Source organism: Heloderma suspectum, chromosome 14, assembly GCF_057233095.1.
Source record: "Heloderma suspectum isolate Gila_16-S chromosome 14, 16-S_ref, whole genome shotgun sequence".
In the NCBI taxonomy this organism is placed as follows: Eukaryota; Metazoa; Chordata; class Lepidosauria; order Squamata; family Helodermatidae; genus Heloderma; species Heloderma suspectum.
Window position 1 is genome coordinate 13,053,240 of NC_139471.1, and position 22,297 is coordinate 13,075,536.

General features: G+C 46.4%; 1 protein-coding gene across 1 annotated transcript in view; it reads left to right on the forward strand.

The window, feature by feature from the left end:
* Positions 1–22,297, forward strand: part of CACNA1B (calcium voltage-gated channel subunit alpha1 B) — a 479,093-nt gene that overhangs the window by 433,534 nt on the left and 23,262 nt on the right. Inside the window, exons 39-42 of the mRNA XM_084821407.1 lie at positions 2,621–2,717; positions 14,712–14,820; positions 18,074–18,178; positions 19,776–19,888. Coding sequence (XP_084677533.1) covers positions 2,621–2,717; positions 14,712–14,820; positions 18,074–18,178; positions 19,776–19,888 — 424 coding nt within the window. The remainder of the gene's footprint in view (positions 1–2,620; positions 2,718–14,711; positions 14,821–18,073; positions 18,179–19,775; positions 19,889–22,297) is intronic.

Here is a 22,297-nt window from a genome sequence, read left to right on the forward strand (position 1 = left end):
ATATTACAGCAATATGTTTGCCAGATGCACTGAATAATCTAGAGGGGAGAAAAAGTATTTTCACAGGGAACAAATCAATCCATAAGACCTACTTCAATTCAGAGGAGCGAAAGTGTTTAACTCTTTCTTCCCCTGGAAGGTTTTTCCTTTCCTCTAAAGTGCCCTGCCTCTCAGCCACCCTAGCACCAAGAAAATGCCCAATGTTCAGCGGAGAGAAGAGTGAGTCGCTGTTTGCCACATCAAAATGTGCAACTCTCATGAAGTCTGAATTGTCTTCAGTAACCCCTTGAATTGAACTTGTGGTACAATTTAGAAATGCTAACTATACACCAGGATCCCCCGACCAGGCACCCTCCAGATGTGTAGGACTACAACTCCCACCCTCCCCAGCCAAAGTGGCCATTAGCTGTGCTGGCCAGGGATCGTGGGAGTCATAGTCCAATAGATGTGGTGGGGCAGGGGGAGGTTGGAAAAGGCTGCTATTCACATATAATTCCAGAGGCCAAATCTGAGTTCAATGTTGCTTATTCACATATTTGCTGTGAGCTGCCACGGCTAGAGCTGATGGATTTGTTTGCTGCTGGCCCACATGGTTCAGGTGGGAAGATGCTCCTGGGCAGTTCTATTCCGATTCAAGCATTACTGCATGGACTTGTGGAGACACATGCGGTGACCCCACGTCCAGCATCACCCTGTGCACTGTCTCCGTCGTCTTCCTTCCGACATTGAGTGGGAAGGGCTGAAAGGGGATTTGCTAATAATCTGGCTTGCAGTCGGGAAACCTGCGTTCTAAGGTTTCCCAACTGTAGGGAGGGTTCTGTTCAGCCAAATGTGCTTAGTTCCCTCTTTAGACCTTCCCACTCAATGTGGGAAGATTGGGGGTGGAGCCAGCATGTGTTGGGACACTGGGGGCAGGGCTCAGCTAAATGGCCTTGATCCTCCCTCCACAGGTTCAGGCAATGACACCTAAATGTTCCTAAAGGTTTTAGAGAGACTCCGCCCACCCAGGCCGGCCACTGGCTGCCCCTAACTTGGAAGTTCTCTAAAGGCTTCAGAGAGTTTCTGTACATTAAGAAAAAGAAGGGGGGGGGGAGCGCATCCTTACCAGGACTTTCTGCTTTCAGTTTCTTCGTGGGATTATGGTGGGCTCCTTTACATGGCAGACACGCAGTTTGAATTGAGGAAAGTCCTTCCTCGGGAACTTCTATATGTGTCTGTGGTTTTCAACTTACAGCCGCTAGATGGCGCTGTCATTATAGCACGATGCCGGCATTTCACATAGCTGATAGATCGGAATGACGTCTCTTATCATGTTATCTCTGATCTTTTTGGAAGCGGAATAAACAGGGGAAAGGAGGAGGAGGATTATGTACGCCGCCTTGAGTTCCTTAGGGGGGGAAAGGCGGGATACAAATGCAATAAATAAATAAATAAATAAATAAATAAATAAATAGTGCAGGAGACGCCCTGGAGGTTGACAACATTGTGTAAAGGACTTGCTAACTTACTTGCGTGACCAATCATGAGTGTGCAATAAATTGCTCGAAGCTCCAAGTCACACTGGACTATTTCCTGGGCAGTACCTGTGTGTCTGATGGCCAACACATGCTTCTTAGCTTCTGCTTCTTCACCCTGGCTCTTGGCCTCTGACTTCTGGCTCTTGTTCTGCAGCTGACTATGGCCCAGCATAAACTTTATTTTTACAATCTGACTTTGCACCTGAGGGAAGACCTTGGCAGTGCACAGTCAGTCATCAAAGCAGGGAGACAAGGTGGATCATGGAACTAGGAGAAGCTGGCAAAGCAACTGCCAGAGCATAAAAAAAAAGCAGCCAAAATTTCTGTAAGCAGAAAGATAAGGTCAGCAGCAAAAGGGTCTGCCGAAATAAGATAATGCAGTTCTTGCCTTTTTCAGCCACATGATTGCAAAGCTGGGCTCTGGCAGCCTTTTTCTGAAGGTGCAGTGTCTCTGGTCATGCACAAAGTGCCATTGCCTCACTGCTCAAGTTATCACCACAAGCCTGAACATCTGTAATGTTAGAGGTAAAGGGGAATTGCCTTCTTTTGTCTCCATTTTATCCACTCTAAGTGTCGCTTCCGATTTAAGCAAAAGGCCACAAAAAAGAAAAGAGAACAGTTTTCTTTCAGCCACAGCTGACTGTCCCATAATTCTCCCTATTGGCTCTCCTTGGCATGATGAATATAACCAGTTTACACACATGCACAAAACCCTGTTTGAAAATACAGAAACGCTGGACTCCAACGTGCCCCTGTTATGGTTTCAACCCCATTCCTTCCCAACCCTTTGTCCAACATCAGTTATCCTGTACTGCTGCTGCAGGGATTCAAACCTCTTACTTTTTTTTTTTATCAGTGAGCAGATGGAAGGAGACTCAAAGAGATGAAATTGGAGAAAAACTTCTGATTAACCCTAATTAACTGGATCTCTCTCTCTCTCTCTCTCTCTCTCTCTCTCCCCCCTTGTCTGCGTTCCACTTTATTTTGGATTTTCCTCTTTGTGCTCTTTTAAATTTGTTTATTTCCTCCCCCCTCCCCTGCTTTGATCTCCCCTCTCCTTCTGGCTTTTGCTTCTCTCTTTCTTACCCCCTTCCGGTTCCAAGTGGGCGCATCAGTTACACAGACATGTATGAGATGCTGAGACACATGTCACCGCCACTTGGACTGGGAAAGAAATGCCCAGCCCGCGTTGCCTATAAGGTTAGACCGCCTTCCCCGGATGACTGGTGACATCCATGTGTCGTGGTGGCTAAGCTGAATGTCTTCTTCTCCTCCTCCTCCTCCAATATCTGTGGCTTCTTCTAAGCTCTTTCAGATGCTTTTATCTTCTAGTTCAGGGGTGTCCAACAGATGGCCAAAGGGGTTCCACAGGCCATTTTTGTTATGTTTCCTTTGGCATGACTTGGGCCCCTTCCCACTTGTGGGCTCACCTGTGAGACTCCAGAGGGATCAGACACAGCTGTGAATGACATGCAGTCATAGCTCTTTCAACAGCAGTAACTCCTCCCCCCATGGCCCTGAGTTGGATGCAAAAAGGAGGAGCAGAAGCGCCACATTCTATCTTTCTCCAAGCTCCAGTCAGATGCTGAGTGCATCCACAGCCTAGGGAATCTGGAGGGTGGGGGGTGTATCCCAACTCTCCAAAACTCAAGGTCTAGGTGTTCAAAATGAGGACAACACCCCATCAGGGAGTTATTTATCTGCTGCCTTCCCTTTAAGAGGCCTGGCGGTATGCAGGAGCATGGTTCTTCTATTGAGGTTGCCTCTCGTACATGTGGCAAGAAAAGAAGTGTGGAATTGGCATTTTCTGTAGGACATCTATTGGGTGAAAAATACAGCTTTCCAATAAATTTGAGTTTGACACCCCTGTTCTAGCTGTAAACATTCCACATGCCAATCATTACAGCTGTGGTGGCCATTAACATTCCTAGCTAGCTGAGTCTCTTACTGTCCATTAAAAAAAAAAAAACCCTCTTGATCCATTTTTCTGATTCCCCCTTCCATCCTTCTCTGTCTGCTTCAGGTGAGAGAACAATGAAGCCACAACCTCAGCTGTGTTCACAGCAGCACTTACCTAGATTTAACAAATCCTCAGTGTCCGCTGATTCTTGGGGCTTCTCTACATCAGGTTTTTTATCCCACAACTTTACCGGGGACTTCTGCTTCTGGATTCTTTGCAGGACTAAGATGGGATTCTTCACACACACTTCCTCCCCCCCCCCCGAGGATTGGCTTTATCTGCAAGTTCTATATGTTTCATTATACAGCCACTAGATGGTGCTGTTGTTATAGCACCACTTCCTCTTTACACGGACAAATTCAAAACGCTTCTTTCTATTAGCTCATTATTTCCATTTCAAAAAAAGCTGCAGAAATGGTTGGAAAGCACGGGAGAGGCACTGGAGGTTGATGACGTCATGTAAAGGATCTGTAAACTTTTGTGAGTAACCAATCTCAATCACAGGATAAAAGACCCATGTGGAGGAGCCCTTGCTCTGTTCTCAGTGCAAGTCAGTGTGTTTCTTAAAAGAAAACACACAGTACAGTCCTCATAGGTAAAACAGGGAAGCCTTTAGGACCCACTTGAAAGCCTCTAATGATGGGGCCTGGCAGGACATCAGTTGGAACAGAATTCCACAAGCTGGGGGTTGGGAGAATACTGAAAAGGTCCTATCCCTCATGCTTGCATCTGCAAGACAGCTGAAAAGAAAAGAAAATGTGTAAGGACAATAAACCCACCTATAAGAAAGTACAGTATCCTGTATTCTGTACATGTTGCAAGATGAAATTCTTTGTCAAAGGAAGTGGTCTTTACAGTTAAAATACAGCAGCTTGATTTGCTGACACACTCAAAATGATGTTGTCCAGAAAACTCCCTCTATATACTTGCTTGAATCAGCTTCAAAAAGGTGGTTTTACCTCCTCTCTAAAGAACACAGGAAAGGGGACATCTGGGCTTTCCTAACTATCTTCACTGAGCACAAGCCTCCTTTTAGAGGAGAATTTATTCCTGTGGTTGATGAGTCTAGATGTAAAGCCAACCCCCCTGCCCCCCCAAAACTCCTACATGGCTATTCTCCTTTTGTTGTTGCAAAAGCAACTCAAGAAAATTCCCCAGCTAACAAAACACCCACATAATATCTTTATATCCATTCCCTGTGATCGTCTGTTATTTTGACCAATCTTCTTCTTCCTCTTCCTCTTCTTCTTCTTCAGATTTCTGGGTAAGGATGAGAACAGAGATATCTTTTAATGAGCTCTGAGATAATTATGGTAGGCAGTACTGGAGGAAGGGGAATTCACTTATTAAAAGTAGGCAACACCATAAAAAGCTCCCTAAATACATTCTTAGGAAATGAACGAAGTGGGATCATCATACTGCTCAACTCCAAAGAACAATGAACTCATTGAGACATGTTAATTTGCTCCAGATAAAGATTTAATTAAATCAGAAAGCGCACTGTGCTTCACTGTATGTTCGTTTCTCACTTCTCAACATCGCAGCCCGCCTTGCAATGTGAAGGCAAACGAGACACGGATGAATTTGCAATGATGAATGGAGCGTAAGTTAGAGTTGGTTGCCCAAGATGCATGCCAGTGATGTTCATTTGGAGTTACTACAGTAAGGCAACATAAATAGCATCCTTAAAAGATTGGAGCTCTAGCCCTCAGATCCACTGGAATCTGTTTGTTTATTTATTTATTTCATTTCTATACTGCCCAATAGCCGAAGCTCTCTGGGCAGTTCACAAAAATTAAAACCAAATGGCACACAATAAAATGTTTCAGCCATTGGGCCCTGTTGCAGTGAGAGCCTGGGGTCACTATGATGTCCGGCTGGGGCTGGTCAAGTTCAGTGGATTCTGACCAAACATGAGTCAAGGAGAGAAATAGAAACTATGGAGGGCTCTAAGCGATGTTGTGGCTGGAAGCCAGACAAGTTTGCTTGTCTGCCGTTCTGTTAAGAAACAGATGGTGAATGGGCCTTAAGTACTCTGTTGGCTTATTTTAGGCTGGTTGTGCTCTGCCTCCTTATTTACTGAGGCCTTCTCCCTTAAAGGAGCCTGGTCTGTTTCCGCAGCCTCCGAGGTGTTTGTGATGTGGTGGTATTCTCATGGCTAGAGTCCTCAGATTCCAAGGAGAGCAATGGGACCTTCTCTGGATATGGTGGAGTTGCCCTGTGGTGCCTCCCTGGAGAGCTAGGTGCTAAGGACGCGGGAATTTCATCATGCCCTTCTGTAAACAAGTCCTCTCCCTGATCCATTGACTCAAGAGCCTCATCTTCTGAGGACGAGGGGTTGGGGTCCTGGACCATCACAGGAACTTAAGGACTGGATGATGGACACATGTCCTATTCTCTGCACCACTGCTTTCTGGCTCAGAATTCTGCCCAATCCAGCAGGTCAGAGATCAAGGGGTTCCAGACAGGAGACACCCAGTAAAGGAGTCACAGAGAAGCTGTTGCTTCAGCAACAGGTAGGCTACAAATAGGCAGCTTTGGAGTTGGCCCTGCTGCCACCTAGATGCCATAATTTCCACAATCAATGTGGCCATGGCCATTGACAATTTGGCTCCTGCTTCCATTTCTCAGGGTGCATGTGCGGTTGAGAGCAGGCTATGGTTACTTCCATGAAGATGGCTATCATTCAAAGAGAACTTTCTCTCGCTGCACCTCTCCCACCCCCTCACTGCCCTTACATGATCTCCCCACCCCCCAAAAGTTGGGACTTCTTATTGCTCTTGCTCCTTTTCTGGTGAAAGAAAAGTGGTGTGCCTTCCCTCCCATTTCTGAAGACCTGGGCTGCCCGTCAGGGGTTCTCCCTCTTTCTTTCTCTACCAAATGTCTTCCTACGTCTACCTCTTATTTCTCTTTCAGGCCCTTCTTATAGGCTGCACTCTCCCCACTATACTTCTTCTGTTCCCCACTCCTCCCTATGTGTGTTTGTACATTATCCCCTTTCCTGGCAAAGACAATTCCTGCAGAGTTGTTGTGCATGATACTTTATCTTGCTTGCTTTGACATGCACTTGCTAGTATCTTTATGGCTTTATTCTGTGGCATCACAAGAGAGCTGTATCTCAGAGTTGCCCCAGTGGTTTCACAGAGATGAGACTCTTTTTCACTGTGGCCCTATTCTCACCTTCTAAAGTGTGCTGTCTTTGTTAAGGAGGGAGCAGGATTACCCCCCCACTGGCTCCAACTGACCTTCATGCGAGCAACAGAAGGTGTGAATGGGGATTTACGTACATACAACTATATATGCAGTTGGAAATCCTACACAGTCTGGGGGCCCCAATTGCATGCAAAACCCTGTTTACAGTTTCCACTGTACACACAGATTTGGGGGGAAAGGGCCAGGGGTGTAACATGATCTAAATGGTGAGAACAGGGCTCACATCTTTGGCAGGGACAGGGAAGTTCGGGGGGGGGGGTGTTTCCAGCTGGTATTGAAGGGCATTTTCTGGCAATTGAGGTGTCCTCATCCTGCAAAGGGAAGGGTTGATTTGAAAAATGTTCAGGCAGTCATTAGGGCCTTTCTCAGTCAGGTGCCCAGGGACCTCACAGCAGCTTTCAAAAGGCAATAAAATCACGAAACTGAGTATGTCACAACAAGATGAAACAGCAGACTCCAAATGTCAAAAATGATCTCTCCCTCCAGTAGCAAACTCAGGCGGTTGAGTGCGGAAAGGTTTGGAGCCAAAGTGCAGCCACTGAAAAACAAGAAGGGGAGGGGGGTGTTAGCATGCTTGAGGGGTGTACAGATGTACAAAAAAAAAGTTTAAAAGAAAAAGCTAAGTAGGCAACAAACAAACCGCAAAGTGGAACACAGCCAGGTGGGGAGAGGAAGAGCTAAATGCACTGTTTGAAGGGAATGGTTGGCTGGGATCTTGAACTGGAGCCTTCACTTTAGGAGCAAGGAGATGCTACAACACTTTGTTGCAGTTCCCGCTTGGATATTATAATTGTTGGGGCTTGACTCATTCTATCAGCCTAGGGTTCCCAGGCTGCCAACATCCAGCCTTTCAGGAAGGACACCCATAAGAAGACCTCATGTGCTACAGTTTGCTAGTTTTTATTCAGAAGATGCCCTAAAAAAAAAGAACAAGAAAAACCAAGTACAGAATGCAACATGACCACCAGAATGGGGTTTGTTGCTAAAAATAGCCTTGCTTATGTTGGGGGGGGGGAGAAGAGAAGCACCATGATGTAGTGAAGTCATATCATCCTGCTTCCATAACTACATGTTATGGTCAGAGGAAAGGGAACTTGATGCAGGGTTGCCATTTTCAGAAGGACCACACTAATCTTCACTGTGAAGATCTGCCCAAACCCCTTATCATTAAAGTCAGGTTGGAAAAATAACACCACTTGAAAATAAATTTTGGAATGGAAGAGCGACCTCTTAGTATGAACAAAGTATTCAGTGCGCACTGGTACATTCCAAAAATGTGCCCATAAAGCATGGGTGGGCCACTTGTAGCCCTTTGAATATTTTGGCCTACAATATCCTCACAAGTCATGAGGGCTACAAACGTAACATTTTTTAAAAAAAATTGAACAATCGGGAGAAGGGGGGTCTGGAATATTCCTCACCATGCTTGTGGCTCCAGGGCTTAAGTTACTGCTATACACACACACACACACACCAATTTTGTGAACCCCCTATGAAAGGAGCAGGTGTTTCTCTGTTGCCTTTGAGAGCAGGAGAAATCGAGTGAAAATTTTCAAGGAGGGTCGAGGGAGTTGGCTTCTTTTTTCCCAAGCCAAGCACTTACCTGAATGGCATGACATGGTGGCTGTGTGGTGTTTTAACATTTGCAAACAAAAGAACAGTTGCCCAACTTCCCTTTGCCTCTGTGGCCTTTCTGGACAGCTTTCTGAAATGCCCATGGTCAGATGTCATCCTGTCCTCCCACGAACGTTCAAGGAAACATGAGAGGCTGTGGAGGTACCAGAAAGAGAGAGAGCAGCCCAACCCTTTTTAAAACCCCCAAAAAGGTAAAAGCAAGTTCCCTACTTGGCCACCTTGTAATGCTATTAAGTTAACTGCCAAGCGAAAAGAGACAAAGCTCTGCAACTCCCCCACCCTACAACATCACTAAATTCCTCCAGTTCCTCTCCAGTTTGGGGGCAGGTGATTTCTTTTTGCTCCTTCTCCCCATGAATGGCCAAAAAATGTCAGCTGAAAATATCAGTTCAGCTCTAGTTTAACTGCTTCTTGGGCACTGCAATGGATCACAGGGGGTGAGGAATGAATCACTAGAAAAGCAGCAGGGGAGGGATAACCAGAATTTGCCGCCTCTGTGTTTTGGGGGATGTTTCTCCCATTCCTGTACTTCATGTGCATTTTGCTCTCCATGCCTTTGGCAGAGGAAGCTGTTTTCCCTCAGCCTTGCTTGCAGTATGAACTGGATGAAGAAAGGGTTGTCTCTATAACTCATGATCCAGTGTGCCGTTGGCTGTTATCTGGCCAGTTTGTTTTCTGTTTTACAAAGTCTTAATGGAGAAAGTCGGGAGAGAAAACATTGCAGACCCCTCACCCCACCCGCAGCTTCTCCTCTGAGGAGGAAAGTCTTGGGGAGTGGGGCGGGGGGGAAGATGACAGAAATATTAACAAGCGCTTCCTACACAGTTTAGTAAGTTTGCTTTCTCTGGTTAGCCTCTGGCTGGCTCATGTCAGCAAAAGGGCCTAATTACAAACAAGGGGCCTTGGTCTTGTCAACTGCCATCTGAAGCGTCTCAGAAAAATGTTCTGATCATGTAGACACATGACTGCAGGGGCTTCTAGGAGCATGTTTGACCCATTTGCTCGCAGTTCGTCCCAGCTCAATGTGTTGGCGACAGTGGGCAGGCATATCCGGAGCAGCTTCTTCACTCCCTAGCCCAGCCATTCCCAACCTGGTGCCCTCCAGATGTTTTGGACTACAACTCCCAGCTTTCCTGGCCAGCAGCAGCTGGTGACTCCAGTTCCAGAGGGGCAGTGATTCCATTCTAGGTTTTAGTTACCACCAGCCTAAACACTAAAGGTGCTGTCCAAGGTGCTGAACCTTATCCCCAAAATGGGTTCAGCACCTTGGCTATTACCTTTAGAGTTTGGGCTGGTGGTAAGTAAAACCCTGAATGCAATCCACGCCACTCCGGAACTGGAGTTGTCAGCTGCCACTGTTCCTGACGGTTGATCATGCTGGCTGGAACTGATGGGAACTCTAGTCCAGAACATCAGGAGGGCACCAGGTGGGGGAAGGCTGGCTAGCCAAAGGTAGAAGGACACAGTACAGGAGGGACCATTAGGGGAAGTGCCCAGTTCTTGAAGCGCCATCATCCTGGCAACCTCCATGGTATATTCCCCAGATTTCACTGTTCCAGGTAGGGATGGACAAATCTGCCCATTTCATTTTCTCTCAGGTTCTAATTTTTCAATCTTAACATTGGTTCATCTTGAACTTTGAGAATTTATCCAGTCTTAAGTTCAAGTCATCCTGAACTTTGAGACTTCCTTTATGAACGTTTGCCTGAAAATTCATAAGCATTTCTGGGCACATTTTTCCTAATACATGCGATGTTGCCTCATATTTTTGCAAGCAATCTTCCTAATATAAAGCATTTTAATGGTCTTTTCCCTAGCATATATTTAAGGATGCATTTTTGATTGGAGATTCCACTGCAAAAGTTGGAGAAGTGTTTAATTTTGAAGGAAGACTGAGTTTCAGTTTGCATAATAGTTCAAAAGCATGAAATTAGGTAAGTTTGCATTACGATGTAAACTGAACATATTTCTCCCACATCCCTGGTTCTGAGGAGCGTATTTCAGAGGGGGGATGGTAGCCAGAAAAATACGAGAGAGAAAATATTTTGGCAGCTGCCATTGATCTATTTATGAAGGGCAGTATTTTTTTTTTCTTTACACAAAATGCCCCTCATAACAGAGCATTCTGGGAAATCTAACATGGGGGCTGACAGCTCAATGGAGCTTCACAAGATCTAATAAGATCCCCCCCCCAATAATTCTCTGACCATCCAATAGCTGGAATTGCCCTTACACACACGTATATGGTTTGTGAATAGGGCCATGAAAGGTGGAGACATCTTTGCTTGCCCCCCCACTCCTAATATCTCTCTCAAGGCCCCCTGTCAATGGCTCTGGCTTTGTCTTGGTTTTTATCTTGAGCTAAGTGAGGAATTCACATGATAGTTTGAGTGTTCGGTAGCTGTAGTTGCTGGCTGATTTAGGGCTTTCCCCCCCTGTGGTTCCAAGTGGCTCAAACAGGGCATGTGAATGCATCATATACATATATAGAAAGCAGGGATGTTGTTGCTGGTGGGTGGGAACTAGTAAAAGAAAATGGAGTGCTGGTTGGTCGACACCTTGACATCAAGCAGCAACCAACGTATGGGAATGAGGCATCACAAATCAAACCCCACACACATCACTCCAGACACAGGGAGGAGGCCCCAGTGCAGTGATAAAGGACATGCTTTGCATGCTGACCGTCCAAGGTTCAGTTCTCAGCATCTCCAGATGGGGATGGAAAAGACTCCTGCCTGAAGCCCTGGAAAGCTGCTGTCAGTCCGCATAGGCCATACTAAGCTACATGGGCCAATGGTTTGATTCAGTATACGGCAGCTATATATACGGCAGTATACTTCCTATGGACTGGCCCAAGACATTTTGCTCCCCAAGGCAAAGAACTAAATGTCCCCCTCTCCCATCCCATGTAGAAAAACAGGCAGGTGAATCTGACTTCAGCAATGGCCCTAGGACAGCACCCGCCACTGTACGTGAAGGCAAAAGGCTACTTACAGGGCATAAAGCAGGCGGTTTGCCATATCGCTCTCTCCTTTCAACACCTTGCTGCTGCTGCCTCCCAGCATCTGCCACCTGAGGCCAACACCTCACTCTGCCTAATGGTAGGGCTGGCCCTGTGCATTCCTATTTAATTCTGCCCTTTATTCAGAATCATGAGGACCAGAATCTTGCTTTATTTGTAGGGTAAAAACAATAAGTCAGTGATAAAGCACATGCTTTGCATGCAGAAGGCCCTCTTGCGCCACCACCAACATCTCCAGGTAGGGCTGTGAAGGATCCCTGCCTGAAACTTTGGAGGGTTGCTACCAGTCAACGCAGACAAAACTGTGCTAGATGTACCAATAGTCTGACTCAAGCTAAGACAGCTTCCAATGAACATTTCAGCTAGACATGGCGTGGGCGCCCGATTCAGTCCAGGAATCCAGCAGACCTGCTCCTGCTTACACCCCTGAGCCCCACTCACTGAGCCCCTGCCTCTGCTCTCCCTCTGCCCGCGCTCGGTGAATGGCCTGCACTTACCCCCACGGCCTCGTCAGACTTCATGGTCGCCATTTTTGGAGAACGAAGATGGTGATCACAAAAGAGCACATATTTGCGCCCATGCAAAAATGCACATTTCTGTGGATGCGCATATCTGCGTATGTGTGAAAATGAACATTTCTCCCAAAATGCACATTTTCACACGCACACAGATGTGTGCCTTAGCAAAAATGTGCATTTCGCACCCAAGAATATATGCACATTCACAAAAATGAACATTTTCACACATACAAAAACATGCACATTTTTGTGATCGCCATTTTATTTCATTTTTAAAATGGTGACTGCAGAGCTCGGCGAGGCTGCTGGGGTGAGTGTGGGCTGCTCGCTGAGTGTGGGAGGTGGTCAAGTATGGTCCGGGACGGGCAAGTGGGAGCAGAGACTGGGAGGGCGTCTGGAGAACCCAGATGGGGGTGAGTTCACACATCCCTACTTTCAGCCATTCAGCAATCAGTCACCACTCACCACGAGATGAAGAATCCAGCTTTCGAGCAAAAAGCATTCTGCCATTCCTTGTTCTCATAGAGGCTGAATCAGGACAACAACCTCAAACCACCAACTGCATAAGAACCCTTCCATGTTAATGGATATGGGAAATATAGGTGTCCCTCTGTCTGATTAAGGCTGGTTTGCAAGCCACTCACATGGACGATGATAAAGCTCTCCTGGGAATTTTTTATATCTTTTATTTTCATCTGCTTGTGCTTCACTTCCATGCATCTTTTTTCTTTTCTTGTTTTCTTGTATTTGTTCTTTCTCTCTCACTGAAATGGATTCAGTGGGATTATCTGAGTAAGTTTGGACCAATGGGTTGCATTAAGTAATGTACATTTGTGCTGCTAACCTTTCCTGTGCTGACGGTAGAGAAACCAGCTGAACAGGCAGTCGAGCAGATCCGCCTAGCGAAGCTGAGTCAGGATTTAACATCTGTTTTGGAATCGCTTTGGGGTCTGGATGCACATTGGCTCTCAGCAACTCCTGTCAGGTTCTGTTCCAAGCTGCTGTAAGAAGTACAATCACTTCATACTTTTATCCCCCTCCCCACCCTCCACCAATTGTGTTTACTCTGTGAGATGCCACTGTCAATCTTTTGCCAGTATCCATTTTGGATGACAGGCTGTGTACAGACAAGAGCTGATCAGTTTGTCACAGGGAGGCAGAGACATTGAGAATTTAGACCTGTGTGCAAATGGCCTCTCAAAATTCTCCACACTATTTGGGGGTGGGGAATTGGGATGACCATTTCGCTGAATTTCTCCAGAGGGGAGAGAAATTCTCCAACAGTTTCTCAGCAGTGAGGCCCTCCATTAGCAGTAACACTGCCTCTTTCTTTTTTGAGACATTTTTGTTGTTGTTGCTTCCACTGCAAGCAGTGACAGCAGTAACTGTGTCCGCAGCCTGGCCACCATTTTGTCACCTCCATAATGCCCTAGGCATCATAGGGGGGAAAAAAGCAGCCATGACAAAAATAAAAAACAGTGGAGAGTATCTGGAGAAAATTCTGCAAAGTGGCCTTCTTTTTCTAGGGTGTGGGGTGAGAAAAGGTAACATCTCAGAAATATTCTCGGAAAAAAATATTCTTCTGGAAAACAAAACAAAACATTAGCTTAGCTTGACACCACCTGAGCAATTCACCATGTTCATTTTGGGTGTCTTTTTCATTATTTCATTCATTACATTTTTATCACTCCTATCCTTCAAGGGGTTCATGGAGGTGTGCATAGCTCTCCCCCTCTGAATTTTATTCTCACAACAACCCTGGTGAGGCTGAGTGATAGTGTATGGTGCAAAAGTCACCCACAGAGCTCTGTGGCTAAGTGAGGATTTGAATTCAAGTCTCTCCCAGTCCTAGTCTGATACTGTAGCCATAGTAGCACTCTTTTCTGCCATTGTCAAACTGTTTTGTTTGTTTGTTTCTTTCTTTCTAAATTTTGGAGCTCTCCAAGCTCTATCCTTGATGGTGAAGATGAGGGTGACCAAATTGATCAGGCTGAAGCAACAATCCTGTGAGGAACACTGACAATGTTTGGGGCTTTTTGCTTAGAAAAAGATGAGATGGGGGGTGGGGGAGAGACATCATAGAGACATATAAAATTATGCATGGGGTTGAGAAAGCAGCAGTGGAGGCTGGTGACTCCAGCTCCGGAGGGGCTGTGATTCCATTCAGGGTTTTAGTTATCACCAGCTAAAACTCTAATGGTGCTACCCAAGGTGCTGAACCCTAATCCCCCACAATGGTGTCAGCTCACTTGGATAGCACCTTGGATAGCACCATTGGAGTTTTGGCTGGTGGCAACTAAAACCCTGAATGGAATCACAGTCCCTACAGAACTGGAGTAATCAGCCACCACGGGAAGGTAGGTAAGGAAAATATGGCTATCAATAACTACTAGTCATGTCAGCTATGTATTTGCTCCAGGATCAGAATGCTTCTCAAGATCAGTTGCTGGAGAACACAAGCAGTAACAGATAGCCTTATCCTCCAGTCTAATCCCTTTTTAAAGCTGTTCTATCCACTGAGGGAAATGCAGGAGGTGGCAGTTTTAATCTTCAGGAAGATAGACTTAGGTTAAATGTGAAAACTTCCAAGTGGTAAATGCAGCTCAACAAGCAACCTAAAGAGGATGTGGATCCTCTCCACACCCCAAATCTGGTATATGTCACAAGTCAGCACATGAAAGCTTAACATTGTAAAACTTTAGTTCTTGGTAATCTCTCTGCTTTACTTTGGAGGGGAATGAAAAAAGAAATCAGTAGGGCAAATCTGGGGCTAAGGGGTGGGCCTGAGGTTGGGGGCGGGGGGAGACGTTGCCAGGCATTGATGGGAAACCTTCTCTTTTTCTCAGCGTTTGGTAAGGATGAACATGCCCATCTCAAATGATGACCTGAGCGTCCACTTCACATCTACACTGATGGCCTTGATCCGAACTGCCCTGGAAATAAAACTTGCATCAGGTGAGATGGTGGTGGAGCAGGACCCGATGGTTTAAAACAGTGCTGGGTAACCTGCAACTCTAGGGCTTGGCCCAATTTCAAAAACCTCTGCAAGCAATCAGTTCAGACCCATGGCAAGAGGGATCCATCCTTTCCCAGGCAGGTGAGGAAGAAGAGGAGAGGCAGGCAGGCAGAAAAGGGGATGACACAAAGGGGAGAGTGAAGGGGTGGCAAAAAGAGAGCGAAGGGGTGGCAAAGAAGGGAGTGAAGGGGTGGCAAAGAAAGAGAGAGAAAGGGTGGCCCCACCCACTTCTGGTTCTGACCCTTCTCAACACTGGTAATCAGTCCCTCACAAACTTTCCCCAAGATAATCCAACCTTCGACAGAAAAATAATTGCCCATCCCTGGCTTAAAAGGCTGTCATTGTCTGCATTGGAATAAAGGCAGTGGTGGTGGTGGGGAGACTTTGGCCCCAATGTTTGTAAAACTGAAGTAATGAGATCTACAAATCCAGACTGAAAATTACATTTTGAGTGCATTTCCTGTTGACTAGAGTCTTGTCAAAGAAGTGTGAGCGTGCACAGGAACTCATACAGGTTCTCTCTCTCTCTCTCTCTCTCTGTGTGTGTGTGTGTGTGTGACTGGTGACTTATCCTGTAAAGCCATCCTGGGGGCAGGGGGAGTAGTTCAATGCCACCATTTCGGACATGTCCATCATTATCTTGAGCAGACAAGGATTTCACTTCTATATTCATTTATATTTTGCACATGTTAATAGAGATTAAATGGCAGGTTTTCCTCTCTATGTCTGCCCCCATGCAGAAAAGAAAAAGTGCCTATCCCATAATCAGTTGAATTGATTCATTTCAGAAAATATGGAGGTGGCTGCATTTTGAAAGGCAACTCTGACCAACTCTTTCTGCCCAAGAAGACATGCCAATTTACCCCCTTGGAAAGAAATGTTGGTTTCCAAGCCTCGTCCTGGACACATTAGACATTGTAAATTTGTTTTCAACTGCAGGCTGGAGGCTGCAAGCGATGCTTCATGTGAAAACCAAAGTGGTATAGCCTCTGCCAAAAAAAAAGTTTGCCTAAGGCTTTTGCATTGAGGAGACACACAAATCCCTTCAGGCGTGCCATTCCTGAGTTTATACAGCCCAGCCTTCCCCAAGCCGCTGCCCTCCAGATGTGTTGGACTACAACTGCCATCACCACAGCCAGAATGGGTGGGGCTGATGGGGGTTGTAGTCCAATGGGTCTGGAAGTCTCCAGGTTGGGGAAGACTTGTATAGCTCCTTGGCACAATACTCTTGGGTAGAAAGAAATTGGGAGCAGAGTCCAACAGCTTTCAGTTTCACTGGCTAAACAGCCATTATTGTTGGGACCACCAATCACCTGCCTCCTCTGTGCATGATGAAGGACTTGGTCTTGTCATAGAATCACAGAATCATAGAATAGTAGGGTTGGAAGGGGCCTATAAGACCATCAAGTCCAACCCCCTGCTCCATGCAGGAATCCAAGTCAGAGCATCCCTGACAGGTTGGTGTCCGGCTCCACAGAATCATAGAATAGTAGGGCTGGAAGGGGCCTAAAAGACCATTGAGTCCAACCCCCTGCTCAGTGCAGGAATCCAAGTCAGAGCATTGCTAACAGATTGCTGCCCAGCCTCATCTTGAATGCCTCCAGCATGGGAAAGCCTACCACCTCCCTAGGCAATTGGTTCCATTGCTGCATTGCTCTAACAGTCAGGAAGTTTTTCCTGATGTTCAGCCGGAACCTGGCTTCCTTCCTGTCACTTCAGCCCATGATTCCGTGTCCTGCACTCTGGGATGATCGAGTAGAGATACTGGCCTTCCTCTCTGTGACAACCCTTCAAGTCTTTGAAGAGTGCTATCCTATCTCCCCTTAGTCTTCTCTTCTCAAGGCTCTCCCCTGTCAAGGCCTCCCCCTGCCCACTCAGTGAAGACGGAAGGGGGTTGCCCTCACTTGCAGTCCTCTCTCCCTCCCCAGGCAACTGAGCCACCCTTTCCCTGCTTGAGGCAGCAGCTACGCTAGACTGCTTTGGCAACTGAGCTGTGATGTGACCCTCCCCACCTGAACACATCTCACAGGAGCACATCTCTGTTACAGCAGCAACCAGGAGACAGCATCTCTCACCGCTGCTCTGCCACCATCTGTCCAGCCTTGGATCAGGCATTCTCACCCACATCTCCCACCTCATTGAGCGGGGTGTCTCCTGACCTCTCTCTTCATGCTGGCTTCTGCAGAATGCCAACACCTTCTGCAAAAGCCACTGCAAAGGGAGACAGACCTCAATCCCCACAGCAATTCATGGGGCAGCAGGCATTCACGACTGACAAGTTGCCAAAGGGATGTGTGGGGTTCGCTGCTACAGTGTATGGAAATGACTGCTGGCTTGGATGGCTTTAGAAGGGGATTAGACGAAGTCATGGAGGGGGGAGCCCTCTGTTGATGGCTGTTAGCCATGATGACTGCAGTCAAGAATGGATCATCCTTTCCCTTCAGAATCAACACCACAATAGACACTGCTTCGGGCTAATACAACTATATTCTGCGAGAGCCTAGCCTCTCTACAAATGCAGATTCAAGGAAACTCTCAGACTGCCCCAGGCCCTAAACAACTAATCAACTATCCCTAAGCAGAGGAGACAAACCAGGGGATAGAGAAGTTGCTGGCAGTTTGGGTATGAACCACAGCCCAGCTAGCTTCACAGAGATCCCTTTCCCTTAGGGTGGCTCCCTCCTACGTTGGCTTCCAAGGATGGGTGTCCTGGCTTAGCATCTGAGCCCTGCCCCTAACTTTTCCTGCTTAGCGTCTGAGCCCTGCCCCCCCCCGAAATAAACTTGAATTCCCACAGTGGAAAGAGGTGGCAGGGACTCAGCCTGGGCCATCTGTTTGTCAAGGCCATGAAAGGAAACCCTTCCAGCATCTCGGCACTCTAGGGAGGGTCCCTCTGCCTTGCTTTGATCTAGCAGTTCTAACTCTGACTCAGAATCGGAGCTGTCAGACTTCTGAAAAGCCTGGGACTCATCCCTGACAGCTATGTGCGACCAATGGTTCAGAGGCATTATGCCAGTGAATAGCCATTGCTGGGGAGCAGCCAAGGGAGGGGGCTGCTGACTTTGTACCCTGCTGGTCTTCCCAAAAGGATCTCATTGGCCACTGTATGAAACAGGATGCTGGACTAACTAGACCCTAGACCTAAAATCTTCTCATTTTCTTCATTTGTGTCTCTTGGCCTGTGCTGGACAGGGGTCCTGCAACACCCGTGTGATGCTGAGCTGAGGAAGGAGATCGCGTTGGTTTGGCCCAATCTGTCCCCAAAGACATTGGATCTCTTGGTACCACCTCATAAACGTAAGTGCCATGTCTCTCTTGGTAGCTGTTGTCAGATGAATAAGTGTTGACATTATTGGAGAAGGGGAGAAGCTCAGTAGCAGAGCTCATATTTGCATGCAAAAGGTCCCAGGTTCAATTCCAGTACCTCCTGCAGTGCAGTTAGGTAATCTTAGACACTGGAGTTAATGGTCTTACTGGGAGGAGGTCTTCAGATAGTCATGCGTATTACTTTACTTGCTTCAAAATGTGGCAAGCCAGTCCTGCTGCATTTAGGAGCCATCCTGTTTTATTGAGGGACGTTTGTCACTGGGGGTGTTGCAGGACTCTGAGAGGGGGGCGGAGTCCAGCAGACTCCCGCCCCCACCTCAGCTTCCCAAACTCCAGTCTGAGGACTGACGCACTTGCCCAACTCGATGTGTGCAGAGTTGGGCAAGCACAGCGGTCCCCACTGGGCTGTCAAGCCACCATTTTGTATAAAAATGTCAGCTCGTTCTATTACATTTACTCCTTGAGTAATCTTGAGTAAATGGCCACTTTATGGCCACCATTTGCATAAAAGGCCCTTTACGTAAAAGAATGAACTGCCATTTTTATTCAAAATGGCAGCTCACTGAGGGATTGGGCATCCACTGATCTCCATTCGTGATCATGAGCATCATCACTAATGGAGTGTTACTCCAGATTAAAGAAGAATCATACAATCACAGAGTCGGAAGGGGCCATTTTGGCCATCAGGTCCAACCCCCAGTTCAAGCTAGGAATCCAGTTTAAAGCATCCCTGACAGATGGCTGTCCAGACTCTACTGAGATACCTCCAGTGACAGAGAGCCCAGAACCTCCCTGGGCAGTCGGAACCATTGTCTGACTCCTCTGACAGTCAGGAAGTTTTTCTGATGTTCATATGAAATCTGCCTTCCTGTAACTTAAGCCCATTATTTCATGTCCTACAGTTTTGGATGATAGAGACGTAATGGCCCCAGGCCTGTAACCAAGTCACCTGCAGTTTTAGAGGGGTCTAGAGATCCATAATGCTCTCTGCCTTGGTTCATTATTAGTGCAATTTCCTTGATAGTGGGCATCTTGGCTGGTAAGATAAGTCAAAGGTCGATATCGCTGTCTCAGTGCATGCCATGCTAACAAGCTCTGAACCGTTTATCTTATCAGGGTAGTCTATGCTGGGAAAGTTGCGAATGAATGCTAATTAACACTTGCTCCTGTCATGCTGCCTCACTGCTGGCATGTATAGTATAAAACCCATTTTACCCCTTGGCTCTGGGTTCAGAGAAGCTGTCTGATCCATCCACTGTGTGTGCCTGAATGCTGTAAGTACTCAATAAAGTTTCCTTGTAAGTAAACTTGGATCTGGCTTATCACTTTCACGGCACCTCCAAACCTTAGCAGCCCACGGCCAGGGCATACAAGGGAACAGGTTGCAGCCCTCTTCTTTGTGACAACCTTAGATATGTGAAGAGTGCTATCATATCCCACTCTTCTCTTCTCAAGGTTAAACATACCCAGTTCCTTCCATTTTCCTTGTGGGACTTAGCTTCTGGTCTCCTGGTTTTTCCAGCTCTCCCCTGTTAATCTCTTGTCCTTTCTCTCTTTCTTTTTCCAGCTGAAGCCATGACAGTGGGGAAGGTCTATGCAGCCCTCATGATATTCGACTTCTACAAACAGAATAAGAACACCCGAGATCCTGGTCATCCAGCCCCTGGAGGTATTTGCCAGGTAAAGTATCTTTTTCTTTCACCCTTAACTGCCACCAGGACAAAACATTCTCCAGGAAAAAAACAAGCAGATCAGGGAGAAAGACCCTGGGCATCTCTGCATGAGGCTTTTATTGTATGATGGTGATTGGTCACTCACAGAAGTTTGCGGATCCTTTACAAGATGTCATCAACCTCCGGGGCCTCTCCCGTGCTTTATAACCTTTATCCTGGTTTTTTTTTAAGATTGGGAAAAGTCCGACATGACTTGAACATGAGCCAACAATATGATGTGGCTGCAAAAAAGGCAAATGCTATTTTGAGCTGCGTTAATAGAAGTATCCTCTTCATGGATCACTGCCTTGTTGTGGCGAAGGGGCTTGCGTAACTCAGTGAAGCCATAAGATATGCCGTGCAGGGCCACCCAAGACGGACAGGTCACGGTGGAGAGTTCTGACAAAATGTGGTCCACTGGAGAAGGAAATGGCAACCCACTCCAGTATTCTTGCCAAGAAAACCCCATGGAACGTATCACAAGGCTAAAAGAGATGATGCCAGAAGATGAGCCCCTCAGGTCAGAAGGTGTCCAATATACTACTGGGGAAGAGCAGAGGGAATTTCCAAGTAGTGCCAGAAAGAGTGAAGCGGCTGGGCCAAAGCCGAAAGGACACTCAGCTGTGGATGTGTCTGGTGGTGAAAAGAAAATCCGATGCTGTAAAGAACAATATTGTTTAGGAACCTGGAATGTCAGATCAATGAATCAAGGTAAGCTGGAGGTGGTCAAACATGAGATGGCAAGATTGAACATCGACATCTTGGGAATCAGCAAACTAAAATGGACAGGCATGGGCGAATTTAATTCAGGTGACCATTATATCTACTACTGTGGGCAAGAATGCCTTAGAAGAAATGGAGTAGCACTCATAGTCAACAAAAGGGTGGGAAAAGCAGTACTGGGGTTCAATCTCAAAAACGATAGAATGATCTCAGTATGAATCCAAGGCAAACCATTCAACATCACAGTAATTCAAGTCTATGCCCCAACTACTGAGGCCAAAGAAGCTGAGGTTGATCAGTTCTATGAAGACCTACGACACCTTCTAGAACTAACACCAAAAAAAGATCTCCTCTTCATCATAGGGGATTGGAATGCTAAAGTAGGAAGTCAAGAAATCACCAAGATAACAGGCAAACATGGCCTTGGTGTACAAAATGAAGCAGGTCAAAGGCTAATAGAGTTTTGCCAAGAGAACACGCTGATCATAGCAAACACTCTTTTCCAACAGCACAAGAGGTGATTCTACACATGGACATCACCAGATGGCCAATATCGAAATCAGATTGATTATGTCCTTTGCAGCCAAAGATGGAGAAGCTCTATACAGTCAGTAAAAACAAGACCTGGAGCTGACTGTGGCTCAGATCATGAGCTTCTTGTTGCAAAATTTCAGCTTAAATTGAAGAACGTAGGGAAAACCACTAAACCATTCAGGTATGACCTAAATCATATCCCTTATGAATATACAGTGGAGGTAAGGAATAGATTTAAGGGATTAGACCTGATAGACAGAGTGCCTGAGGAACTATGGACGGAGGTCCATAACATTGTTCAGGAGGCAGCAACGAAATCCATCGCAAAGAAAAAGAAATGCAAGAAAGCCAAGTGGCTGTCTGATGAGGCTTTACAAGTAGCTGAGGAAAGAAGGGAAGCAAAAAGCAAGGGAGAAAGGGGAAGATATATCCAACTGAATGCAGCGAGAGACAAGAAGGCCTTCTTAAATGAACAATGCAAAGAAATCAAGGAAAACAATAGAATGGGAAAGACTAGAGATCTTTTCAAGAAAATCGGAGATCGTAAGTGAACGTTTTCTGCAAAGACGGGCATGATAAAGGACAAAGAAGGCAGGGACCTAACAGAAGCAGATGAGATTAAGAAGAGGTGGCAAGAATACATAGAAGAACTATACAGGAAAGATCTGAATGTCCCTGATAGCCATGATAGTCACTGAACTTGAGCCAGACATCCTAGAGAGTGAAGTCAAGTGGGCCTTAGGAAGCATTAGTAACAACAAAGCTAGCGGAGATGACAGTATTCCAGCTGAGCTATTTAAAATCCTAAAAGATGATGCTGTTAAAAGTGCTGCACTCAATATGCCAACAAATTTGGAACACTCAACAATGGCCACAAGACTGGAAAAGGTCAGTTTACATTCCAATTCCAAAGAAGGGCAATGCCAAAGAGTGTTCAAACTACTGCACAATTGCTCTCATTTCACATGCCAGCAAGGTTATGCTCAAAATCCTACAAGCTAGGCTTTAGCAGCATGTGAACCGAGAACTACCCGAAGTACAAGCTGGGTTTTGAAGAGGCAGAGGAACTAGAGATCAAATCGCCAACATTTGCTGGCTCATGGAGAAAGCAAGAGAATTC